This window comes from Eubalaena glacialis, chromosome 3 (assembly GCF_028564815.1).
Source record: "Eubalaena glacialis isolate mEubGla1 chromosome 3, mEubGla1.1.hap2.+ XY, whole genome shotgun sequence".
NCBI lineage: Eukaryota > Metazoa > Chordata > Mammalia > Artiodactyla > Balaenidae > Eubalaena > Eubalaena glacialis.
Window position 1 is genome coordinate 35,496,922 of NC_083718.1, and position 11,313 is coordinate 35,508,234.

The window sequence follows — 11,313 nt, forward strand, 5'->3', positions numbered from 1 at the left end:
TTCCCATAGCGTTTTGTATATTCCTTTTACAGTATTTATCATGAGTTGAATAGTGTGGTTATTTGTGTGATTATTTGTTTCACACATGTCTTCCACACTCAACTTTAAGCTCCATGAAGAAAAGGAGTATGTCTATTGCATACCATCTGCACATAGCAGGTAGGTGCTCAATAAAATCCTTGCTGAATGAATACATGAATTGCCTGCCTCGCCCTTCTTCTATGCCCTAGTCAACACCTGATGCCAAGCACCCATCTATTACACCCCCCCTTGCTCAACATGTCCTTATAAGAAGGAGAAAGATGACATCTCTCCTCCCATTATAATTCAAGGGGCAAGTTGGCTAGATCATAGTTGCCCTTCTTCCCATTCGCCCAGTACAGCAGGCCCAGCCCAGGATCCAAGAAGGTTGCAGGTGAGTAATTGTTATATTTATTTATTTATCTTTGCACAAGGCTGCCCTCTGGTGGTTAAACATCAAGAGAGCATGGCTAGGAACCAGCTGGCTGAGCCATCCGTGCTCAGAAGCTGGTCACTGAGCCAGGAATAGGTAAGCGCTACAAGGAGGCATCCAGATGAAGATTCATGTCAGTTCTCCATCCGTATGAATGGCTCCCTCCAAATATAACAGGAAGCCCTGGCATAGGAAAAGTAAGAAAATTTTTAAAACCCCGCAGAAACCCCACCCTACCCCCCTGGAAGTAGGGGGAGGGGTACATTAAACAGCTGTTCTTTTTCCTCAGTGGTGTGCTGGCAAATGCTTAACAACAGGCTTTCTCTCTTTCTCAAAAAAATCCTAATGTGTAGTGTTTACCGATGTGCATGGTATAAATACTCCCAACATGGCCAATTTCAAACTACCAATGTGATGTCACTGAAAGCAGAGTTGGGAAGAGATGGGCAGTAGTAGCATATCATTATATAGTATTTCCACCACACAAGTACCGTGGACGTAAATAAGTTCAAGAACATGGTTAACAATAAAACATAGTAAAATAATTGGGAAGTGATGAGTTTGAGTATTTATTACATTTGTTTTCAACATAATATATTTAATTGTGAGTTTATATAATTCAGTTTTTGATAATGGCTGTATTTAACAACTGGCTTGCAAAATTCTGGAAGATTTTAATAATCAGTTCTTGCAAGCCTAGTAGTAAGAGCTGGCTCCAGCCCGCCACTGCTTCTCCCCACTTCCTCCTTCTCTTTCTGTTCCTCCTCTTCCTCTTACATGATTTTCTTGGCATTCAGTATGGGTAAGAGGGATGGGGGATATGGGAAAGAGTTCTGCTGCAGACGTCGCTATTCTCTGAGCCAGGAGCCATAAGGTGTTAAGGAAAGAGGATGGAGAAATACAAATCTGGCTCCTGGAAGACATTTCCGTGTGTGTGTTGGGGGAGGGGTGTGTGTGGATTTTTGCAATCGGATCTTGAGGGTGATTAATGCCTGGATGAAAGACCACTGACAGGGATCGGGCCCTATGGCCCAGGAGGCCCGTGCCCTCGGTGGTCCTCCAAGGGCTCTCACTTGGGAGCAGTGGAAGGTGAGCTAGGTGAAGCGGCCCGTGGGGAGCCGAGGCAGGCAGAAGTAGGCACTGGGGAAGAGGCTCAGGTTGATGGGATTGCCGTCCAGGCGGATGTCTTCCAGCTGCCTCCGGGTGTGTTTGTGCTCCTCAGCGTCACAGAAGGTGTCCCTCTGCATGGTCTCTATCATGTTATTCTGGAAAGAACACACTGACAAGCCTCCTCCGCCTGGAGATTCTGCCCTCAGGCAGCACTGAAGGCAGGCTCAGTCCGCTCTCCCTACCAGCTCGCCTCCCCTTTACAACTGGAGAAACCGAGGCACAGAAAGCCAACGCCCCATACAAGGAAAGGGGAGAGGAGACCCACTGAGGACGGATGGAGAGAGAGGGGAGATTGAGAGGGATGAAGGGAAGACGGGAGACAAAGGGTAAGGGAAGGGGGAGAGGAACAAGCAATTGGGTGAGATGGGAAAAGGACAAGGAGGGGAAGTGTTTCAAAGAGCAGGAAGGGGAAGAAATCAAACTGAGTCTGTGCACAGTGGTCTGAACAAGACCTACCAATCCTTGTCTCCAGTGAGCTCTCAGTGATGTAGACCCACCGCTGCCTAAGGGGGCGGGCTCCCTGCAATGTGACCTCCACTTTCTGTGCTGTTCAATGCTCTTGTTCTTGGGGAGGCCGCTCACCTGCAGGTGTAGTGAGCGCAGGCTCAGGGGCAGGGACCTGGGGATGGAGTCCAGCAGGTTATCGGCCAGGTAGAGGAACTGCAGCTTCTCCAGCGCCTGGGGAGGAGGCAAAGGGTGCGGGAGGCTGGTGGGTGCTGTGGGGCCCTGGCGGTGATGGGTGCCTGATGTGACCCCGTTCGCTCACTCAGGGTCTCCTGGGCCTCAGCCAGGTTCCAGGTTCCGCACTGGGTGCTGTGGGGGAGGCCCATTTCTTCCCACTGGATGCAGAAGGAAAAGCTGCTGCCACTGAGGCGCCAGCAGCTGGGGGAGTGTGAAGGCACTCGGCAGTGTCAGTGGGGACTCTGGGAAGAGCAGGCAAGGGGCAGAGGTGGGTGGGAGGCAGGACGCAGGACATTTAGGCCCAGCCTCAGCGTCTCTGCTATCAGAAGGGACTTTCCCAAATGAAAAGTCTCCAGATGCTAAATCTGGAGCAGCTATGGAGAGCATGGTCGGGAAATACTCGGACTAGCGTAACGAGAGCCACAGGCACAATGGAAGCAAATCGCATATGTGAGTGTGACAGAGCTGGGGTGTCAATCTCATCCACACCCCTCTTCATTTCCTCACTGGAACTGTCCCCAGGACTCTTCCTGGCCCTGCTGAGTGGGCAGCCCAGGGGGCCATATTTGTGCCATGTGTTTAGCCCTTCCCATCAAAACTGGCCAGCCAGTGACCAGATTTTCTCTCTTGAGAATTTGCTCTTAGAAAGACAGTGATTAGTCAGTCAGTGATGGGTTTTGGAAATAAAAGAATATGTAGAGTGAGAACTGGAGCCAGTACCACTGCAAGTCCAGTCACATGTAAGTCAAAGTTTTAGGGGCGCAGAAACTGAGTGTGCGAGGATGTTGGTGCAGAGGGAGGTGATTGGGCAGTTGCACAGAAAGAAGCCGAGAGACCAGGTGCCCCACAGAGGGAGAGGGGGAGCTGCTGATGGTTTAGATGAGGAAAATGGGGTTTGATTTTCACGCCCCAGAACAGGGTTGGAGCAGAGATACCCCGTGAGGGTCAGGGGTGTGTGTGTGTTTGTGTGTCTGTGTGTGTGTGTGTGTGTGTGTGGTCGTAGGCATGGGTGGCAGGTGGTAGATGGGGGACTTAAGGCCCTGGCTCACCCTGAAGGCTTCAGGCTGTATCCCTGAGCTCCGGAGCCGGTTCAGGCGGATGTCCAGGACCTCAATGCCAGTGGGCAGCACAGGTAGCGCTGCCAGCTTGTTCTCAGGGAGGATCAGATCCTGCAGAGCAGGCAGCAGGAGGAGGGCATCGTCATCGATGGAGGAGATGGAATTGCTAGAGAGGTCAATCCTCTTCAGTTTTGCTAAGAGGTGCAGGGCAGAACACAGAGAGATGAGGGATGTACCATCTTCCCTTGCTCCTGCTGGAGCTGCCTGTGACCTGCTCCCTGCCTCTCAGGATAGGGGATGCTAGCCAGCTCTCCACCTGCACCAGGTCCAAACCAGAAGGAATAACTTCATAAACCTGGAAAAGCCCTCAGATTCTGTAATACCTTTCCCTGGAGTTCTGTCCTATGTGGATTGGCTTGGAAGAAGCTTTTTGAGGGTAAGACCCAACAGGTTCAGGAATCCCTGGATCCATCCCACTTCTACCTGTTAGTTTACACAAAAGAACAATGAGGCCCAGGAAGGCTGTCAGTAATTAGTGGAAGAATCTGGATTAGAGACAAGAGTGAACATGGTCTTGTCCAGAGGCCAGGACGGCAGAGAGCTACAGTTGCTGGGACAGCCTGAAAACGTAGGCTTGATCATACTTTCTCCTCCCCTGCTTCCCATAGCTTCGGGGAGAACATACAAGAACAGGTCACTTCTGCCATCTAAAAATCTTCAAGGAAAGGAATTAAAGAGACTGGGGCTATTTCCGTTTGATAGCTGGAGAGACTGAAAGCCAACAGGGAAAGGCACTTGGTCTGGTGACTGTTCAATGTGGCTGGGTGGCAAGGGAAAGAACCCTGGGGGTTCCCTCTGCCCACCCACTCTTTTCTGTTGCCAGGACATTACATACTCAGCCCTTTGAAGTCTCCAGCCCGAATATGGCTGATGCGGTTGAAGCGGGCGTACAGGTAAGCGGTTGTCTGGGGAAGAGGAGGGATGTCCTCTAGGTCAGCATCGTCACAGTACACAGAGGAACCAAGGCACACGCAGATCAGACAGGTTGGCAGGCCTGGCCCAGGTGGAAGACAGAACAAAGGGAGACCCCCCTCCTCAGTCAGACTCCCTTCAGCCTCTGGGACCAATAGCCCCGGCCCCAGGGAGTGTCTGAGCCGTGGTTGTCTGTGTCTTCTTGGGTTGCTGCCCAGACCGACTGTCACAGTGTACCCAGGAGTGCTGTTGGCCGCTGGCAGCCTGGCACTCAGCCCTTGACCTAAGAGAAGCAGATCCACCCTCAGTTATTACCCATTACAATCCAAGCCCATTAGTGCCTTCATCAGACCCTGGTCCTGTGTAGGTTTTTCTGGGCCTATGTGGGTGTTTCTAGGACATCTATCAGTCTCTTTTCCATAGGGCTCCTCTCTAGTCCTAAAAGGTGCAATGAAGATGAAATAAAGCCAGAATTCAGTGGAATGGCCAATGGCTGCCGGCTCTGCCATCTGCCTTGTGGGCGAGGAGTTAGACATGTTCTGTGTGGCTCCAAAAACCATAATAGAGCCAAGGTGGAGTGTACACTGCCTGCCCAGGATTCATTTCCCCTTCTTATGGTATCAGCATCTCAGTTTTCTATTGGAAAACATCCCTCCCCTGTTCTCAGTCCATGACCAGTGGTCATGAGACTTAGGCCAGGCCATTGAGCTCAGACTGGCTTTACAAAGTTGGGAAGGTTTTACTGAATACTGCAGGAGGTTTCCATCCCTTGTTATTAGAAAGGACAGAGATTACTGGAGATCACTGCTAGTCCAACTCAAGGGGGAACTCTGTTGGTAGTGACACAGACCCAAGATTAAGAGATAGCTCTTCTTCACCAGCCGTGATGAGACTGTGTACTTATCCCCAGGCCTTGAATGGCAGGTCCAGCTGAGGCCCTTTCTGGTCTCTTTAAGCCTGGGAGGTCATGGATTCCTGACAGAAGTGTTTTCTCTACAGCTGCCCCATTACCCTACACCCACCCAAGGCAAACATCTCAAGAGGAGAACAGGAACCGAGAGCAAGCAAGTCAGGAATTAACTGCATCCTCCTCTGCCTCAGTTCTGGTCCCCAGCAGAGTGCCAATCCCCTACCGGCGGATATGCCAGCATCCCAGAGTCTCCAGGAGGGCCTCAAGGAAGGGGGAAAGCTGCTAACGAGGGAATTCAAGCTGAAACGCAGTATGACTGCTTCATTTGCCCCCATGCCAAATGACAGCCACAAAGTTATATATTCTTCTCTACAGGCCTTTAATTGTCTCTAATCTAATTACCACTCAACCTGCTCCCCCAGCGATGCTATTAATTAAGGTAGGTGGCTTTTCTAGGCACAGCGGAGTCCTTGCATTTCTTTGCTTCCTATCCAGTTTGTGCACTCAGGCAGAAGCATTAGGAACAGCCAGCCTCTCCCTTTGTTTTTTTTTTTTTCTCCCCTGCAGCTGTTTCCCCTTCTCTCCCTGATCCTCCACTCCCTAGCTCTGACTACACTCCTCTTTGGCACCCCTGGTGCTGGGTCATGGCTGCCGGCCCATGACCTGTGGCTATTGAGACCTGTGCCTGTGAACTTACCGTGGCTGGTCGGGGAAACCAGCAGGCCCAGCGTCCTAGGCCTGGCCATTGTGGGGTTTGAAGGGGGTGTCCTTGGAGCCTTTGTGCTCTGAGTGAAACTTGTCCTGGTTGGAGAAGCCAGGCTGGTCCCTTTAACCTGGAGACACAGTATACAGTAAGCCAGCTTTGAGGGACTGAGAGGGACTTCACTTTGGATTCTGGGAACTTCAGCAACCAATTTCAAGCTTGCAAAGAGTCACTGTGGAGAACGAGGGAGGGATGGCAGAAAGAGTGAGCAAGGCAAGGACCTTCTGAGCATCTGGTCCCTCATCATGACATGGATGAGGAAACTGAGGTCCAGATAGGGGAGGGACTGGGCTCAAGGGGCCAGCTGGTGGCTAAGCTGGTGGCAGAGCTAGAACCACATCTCCAGACCCCCCAGGCTGGGCTTTTCCCTTGCCCGCACAGACCAAGGTCAGACAGCAGATGAGTGTAGACTTCAGATCAGTCCCTGCAAAGGCCAGAAAGGGCTGAGAAATGAACTTCAGAACTGAAGATAGTCTAAGAAAAGACAGGTTGTAGCATTCCTTTCTTCAAGGGAGAATGTGAGGACATTGCTGTTGTCCCAGTGAGATACACCTTATGGTCTTGAAGGCAGAGGGAAGGAGGGATGTATGACTTCTAAGGGAAGTCCCACAAAATTTGCTACAAACAGACAAAGAACTTGAAGTTCTGTGTCCTCTTTCTTAGTATTATCTAAATGACAAGTTCCTGTGGAGGGACAAGAATTTCCACCTCCTAGAGAAAGTTGGAGGCTTGAGATACCTGCATTATGGAACAGGTAGAGAGGGACCAGGCCTCAGGCTCCCAGTTTCTTGCAGGGAATGCAATGGGTCTGCTGCATGCCCCTCACCTTGAGGAGCTGGTCCCTGTAGTCTGTGAGTTCATCATAGTTGCTCAGGTCAATGACCTGATCGTAGTTGTCCAGGCTCAGGACATAGTCCCCCAGATGCAGAACTGCATAAGAATCGCCTTCCCCTTGCGGCTGGTCTCCTTCCCTCTCCCTCTCCGTCTTTGGGAGAGATGCTGTCCCTGCTTCCTGCAGCATCAGGGCCAGCAGGCTGAGTAAGGCCAGGAGCTTCATGGAAGTCCTGGCAGGTGGGGGATGGGATGAGAATGGGGCCGAATCACTTAGGTATCCAGTCCTGGGGGAACAGCTCACAAACTCACCCCACTTCCCACCCCAACACTTGCAGATTCTTAAGCCGTTTGTCACACACTTAGTGCCTTCATTCATGTGCAGGCTCCTTCAAGGCTGGGGCTACATCTAGGGGGATATCTCCTGCCAGCCCCCCCCTCACTGCTCGCCAGTTCAGTCTCTTCACATGCTCATGCACACACTGATATTCACTCATGCAGGAATGTGCAGGCACCTGGCAAAGGCTCATTTACTTATCTCAACACAGACACACTCATGCATGTCCCCTTGTCTACATACCTCCCTACTAACTAGGCACACACTCGTGAATTTATACAGATGTTCTCTCTTATACAACCACCCACTCAGAGTACAACCATTAGCCACTAAACTAGATTTAGAGAAACTTCACCATTAAGGAATCCTGTGGTTTTTAAAAGATCATTCATTCATTCATGCCTTTGCTTGACAAACATTTATGAGATATCTTAATAGTCCCAGGCACTGTATTTGTCTCTGGGGGCACAGAAATAAATAAGGCATGCCTAGTTCCAGGAATGACTAGTCCATTTAGAGAACATAGGCTTAAAAATTGATTACGGTGTAAAAAAGCATGTTAGTTTTAAAATCTATTTATAAATGCAGCTTTTTAGAAGCAAATGATTACGGAAACAAAAGAGCTCTTTGTGTTTGGTTGTACACACCCGGAAAATTCCTTAGGTTTCTGTGTACAGGTGAATTCAAATGTTCATGCAAGTTCATCCACATATGCACAGATGGGTCAAGGAATGTGTGCAGTGTGGGTGTGAGGTACCCAGTGTATTTCTGATAATGCAGCTCTCCCCAAAGCCAGCTACACAAGTCTCTAGTAGACTCTCCCTCTTTTTTTCTTCATTTTTAAAAATTGAAGTATAGCTGATTTACAGTGTTGTGCCAATCTCTGCTGTACAGCAAAGTGACTCAATTATAAAAAATATGGGGCTCCCCTGGTGGCACAGTGGTTAAGAATCCTCCTGCCAATGCAGGGGACACAGGTTCGAGACCTGGTCCCGGAAGATCCCACATGCCGCGGAGCAACTAGGCCCGTACGCCACAACTACTGAGCCAGTGTGCTGCAACTACTGAAGCCCGTGCACCTAGAGCCCGTGCTCCGCAACAAGAGAAGCCACTGCAATGAGAAGCCCGCGCACCGCAACGAAGAGCAGCCCCTGCTCACCGCAACTAGAGAAAGCCCGCGCACAGCAACAAAGACTCAATGCAGCAAAAAAAAAAAAATATATGGAAGCTTCACAGATTTGCGTGTAACCCTTGTGCACGGGCCATGCTAATCTTCTCTGTAGCATTCCAATTTTAGTATGTGTGCTGCCAAAGCAAGCACGCTCCCTTTCTTAATTTTAGCTGGGCAAGGGGGTAAGCCCCCATCCTAGCAAGAGTGTCTCTTCATCTTACCTCCCATACGTTACTCCAAACCAAATTATATAATCAAAAAAATCTTAAAGCAAAAGCCCTAAGACAGTTTACTGCCTCCCTCCAACCTCAATCCCCTGTCTCAACCCAGACACCCCACCCCACTGCACCCCTGTGCCCTCCTCCCCACAAGCACTCTCCCTCATTTGCATACCAATGGGCCTAACACCTCAGAGCCTTGAACCTTACCCCTGTAGACTCTTTTGTTTCCAAATGGAGGCTCACAGCTTCCAGAGAGGTGGGGAGTCTGATGGAGAAGTCATGACCCACGGAGGGGTCTGGGTAGACAGTCGCCTGGGGAGGGCAGGGGAGCCAGCCAAGGCAGGCGTGTAGCCAATCAGACTTCTCTTTTTCCTGACGTCCAGCTGTTTCTTCTCCTCCTTCCTCAGCAGGTCCCTCATCCCACTCCTTTGCTTGGTTTGAAAGAATTTTTTTCTCCCTCCCTCTACCTCTTCTACTCTCAGCCCCCTATATGTACCCCTCCCCACCTCCCATCATCTTTTCCTCTCTTTCTCTGTCTGCTACGTCTCTCTTTTTCTGGCCCATCGTCTTTGAGGGGGCAGGTGGTTCCCACCTCCTGAGGGTAGATCAACCCCTCAGATTCTGTACTCTCCAAGAAGAGAAGGCAGCAGTGGGGGTATGTGGAGGGATAGAGCTTGGCTTTCCAGCTTTTTTCTCCAGCCAGAGAGTGATAAGGCTTTGGTTTCATAGATGAAATCCAAAGATTAAAAGAGGCTCAGCTGAGGTACTCCAACCAGCACCACTACCCACCACCTGGACCTCTAATCCAGGACCATAACTGAACAAAGATCACCACAGGGAGAGAGATTCAAAGAGAAGGTGAATGGGGGATGGAGCAGGATTTGATAGCCAGCTTCAAGCTCTCTGACAATGATGGGGAGGAAGATATAGGAAATTCTCCAAATCTATAAGATTGGGCCCTAGAAAAAAACTTCCTGATCATAAACACCAGGAGGCATTGTGTGGGGTCCTCAGGGGGCTGAGGAGAATCCCCCCCACTCCATGGTCCCCTACCAAAGATGTATGTGTCAGGAGAGACTCTCCTTTCCCTGGTGCCTTAGGTTGCTGCAGGGCAAGTCCTTGCTGAAGGCACGGGTAAGGGACTAAGACATCGTCCGCAGGAGTCTGCCAGCCTGCATACGTGTTTGCCCAGGTTCTTAGGTGACGCCCCTTCTCCCTACTTCCTCCCACTAACCAGAGACCGAATCCCAGCTGCATGGTTCTCCTTGGGATCGTTTAATCCAAAACTTTCATAGTGCACGTGGGGAAACCGAGGCCCAGCAAGGTGAGGTGACTTGCCCAAGGTCACACAGAGCCAGGGCCAGGTCCTAGATTTCCTGATTCTCAGGCCAGAGAGTTCTCCTTTATTCATATGACCCTCCCCTTCTTTGCCTCACCCCTGAGGTCCTGTGGCCATGTGTCTCCGTGCCCTCAGAAGAGATGGCCTTGGCAGAACTCATCTCTGCCCTGGCACAACAGGTGAAGGGGCAGAGCTAACAGCCTGGCCCCAGGGGCAGTGCTCAGCCACTGCAGTGCTCCTGGGCACCAGCTGGTGTGGAGAGGGCTTCCCCAGCCCAAGAACCTTGTCACCAGAGCAACACTTGTTCCTGTGCCCCAGACAGCCCCCGACGTGTGGAGAGACACGCAGGGCTCTGCTGGTGGAGGGAGGGAGCCCCTGGAGCCAGGAAGGTGCCCAGGAAACAGAATGCATATGTGGCGGGCTGTCCTCCTCTACTTTCTCTCTACAGCCTAGGCTCCGCAGCCAGAAACCCGCGCCCCCGCCCCGCCCCCCAGTCAGCCTGGGCGTCACCCCTCCCCACCCCACACTATTTATTCCCTGCGAAGAATGCAGATGTGACGGTTCATTCATTCCCTTCTGCAGTCTGCTCCCACTCTGCTTCCCCGCTTTCTCGGTGACGCACACCCGCCAGCCCTCCTGCTCTCTGGGCTCTATCGCTGTGGCCCCTGCAATCGGTATTCTCCCACGCACTCGGCCAGCTTGGCCAGATTTGCGGTCACGCCATGCATGCGCTGGCTCTCCCCCCACACGCCCCCCCCTCCGCCCCCGCCCCCGGCCCCCGGCCCCCGGCCCCCAATGGAGCAGCTTCTGGTTTAGGCTGCACGTCTTAGACCCTCTCCCAGCTTCTGCTCTCGGTTTCACAAATACACCGGCACACACTCTGGTTACCATGGATTTCAGGGAGGGTCCATGGGATGTGTGCGTGTGTGTGTGTGACCTACGTGGGAACCGTCTAACGATCATGCTGTTGTTCCAGACAGCTGATCATGCTGTTGTTCCAGGCAGCTCAGCTCCCAGAGAGCCCGCAAAAGGTGGCGGGAGGTGCAGGAGCTGGTCTAATCCGCATCTCATTAGGAGAAGCAGGAGGCATGATGATGGAACGGAGGTGGCAGGCCCTGGGGACAGAAGTCTGGCCAGCTGACCCTGTTGCTTCCCTGTTCGTGGGCAGAGAGAGAGGCAGGGGTGGAAGTTTCAGGAACCCTCCTGCTTTTTGGACAGCAAGGGTATATTCCCTGCTGAGGGCTTGTAGCTACATAACTCCATGACTGGAACTCATTTCTCTTCCTCTCTCAGGCACACACACACACACACCTCATACAGGGTAGACTCCATGTCTCCCAATCTTTTTCTCATGCTGCTTCCCTTTTTGCCTGTTTATGTGCTTTTTCCTCCTTCTCCCACCTGGC

At 51.6% G+C, this 11,313-nt stretch overlaps 1 protein-coding gene and 1 non-coding gene across 2 annotated transcripts; both read right to left on the reverse strand.

Annotated features, from left to right (window-relative positions):
- Window positions 1-1,548: 1,548 nt before the first annotated feature.
- OPTC (opticin) lies at window positions 1,549-7,065 on the reverse strand. Its single transcript, XM_061185511.1, has 6 exons — window positions 6,835-7,065; window positions 5,943-6,078; window positions 4,259-4,417; window positions 3,355-3,557; window positions 2,207-2,302; window positions 1,549-1,719 (listed from the first exon to the last, which is right to left on the reverse strand). Exons 1-6 carry the CDS (start codon window positions 7,063-7,065, stop codon window positions 1,549-1,551), a joined length of 996 nt encoding a protein of 331 aa, XP_061041494.1.
- A 1,325-nt stretch (window positions 7,066-8,390) lies between these two features.
- On the reverse strand, window positions 8,391-8,497 carry LOC133089218 (U6 spliceosomal RNA). The gene has a single exon (XR_009700603.1). It is a non-coding gene; the product is annotated as a U6 spliceosomal RNA (small nuclear RNA).
- Window positions 8,498-11,313: the final 2,816 nt, after the last annotated feature.

Coding starts and splice junctions, on each gene's coding strand:
- OPTC (XM_061185511.1), bottom strand. CDS start 7,065: ATGAAGCTCCTGGCCTTACTCAGCCTGCTGGCCCTGATGCTGCAGGAA. Junction 3,558..4,258: donor TGGAGACTTCAAAGGGCTGA/GTATGTAATGTC, acceptor TGCACCTCTTAG/CAAAACTGAAGAGGATTGAC. Junction 1,720..2,206: donor TGCGCTCACTACACCTGCAG/GTGAGCGGCCTC, acceptor TGTTCTTTCCAG/AATAACATGATAGAGACCAT.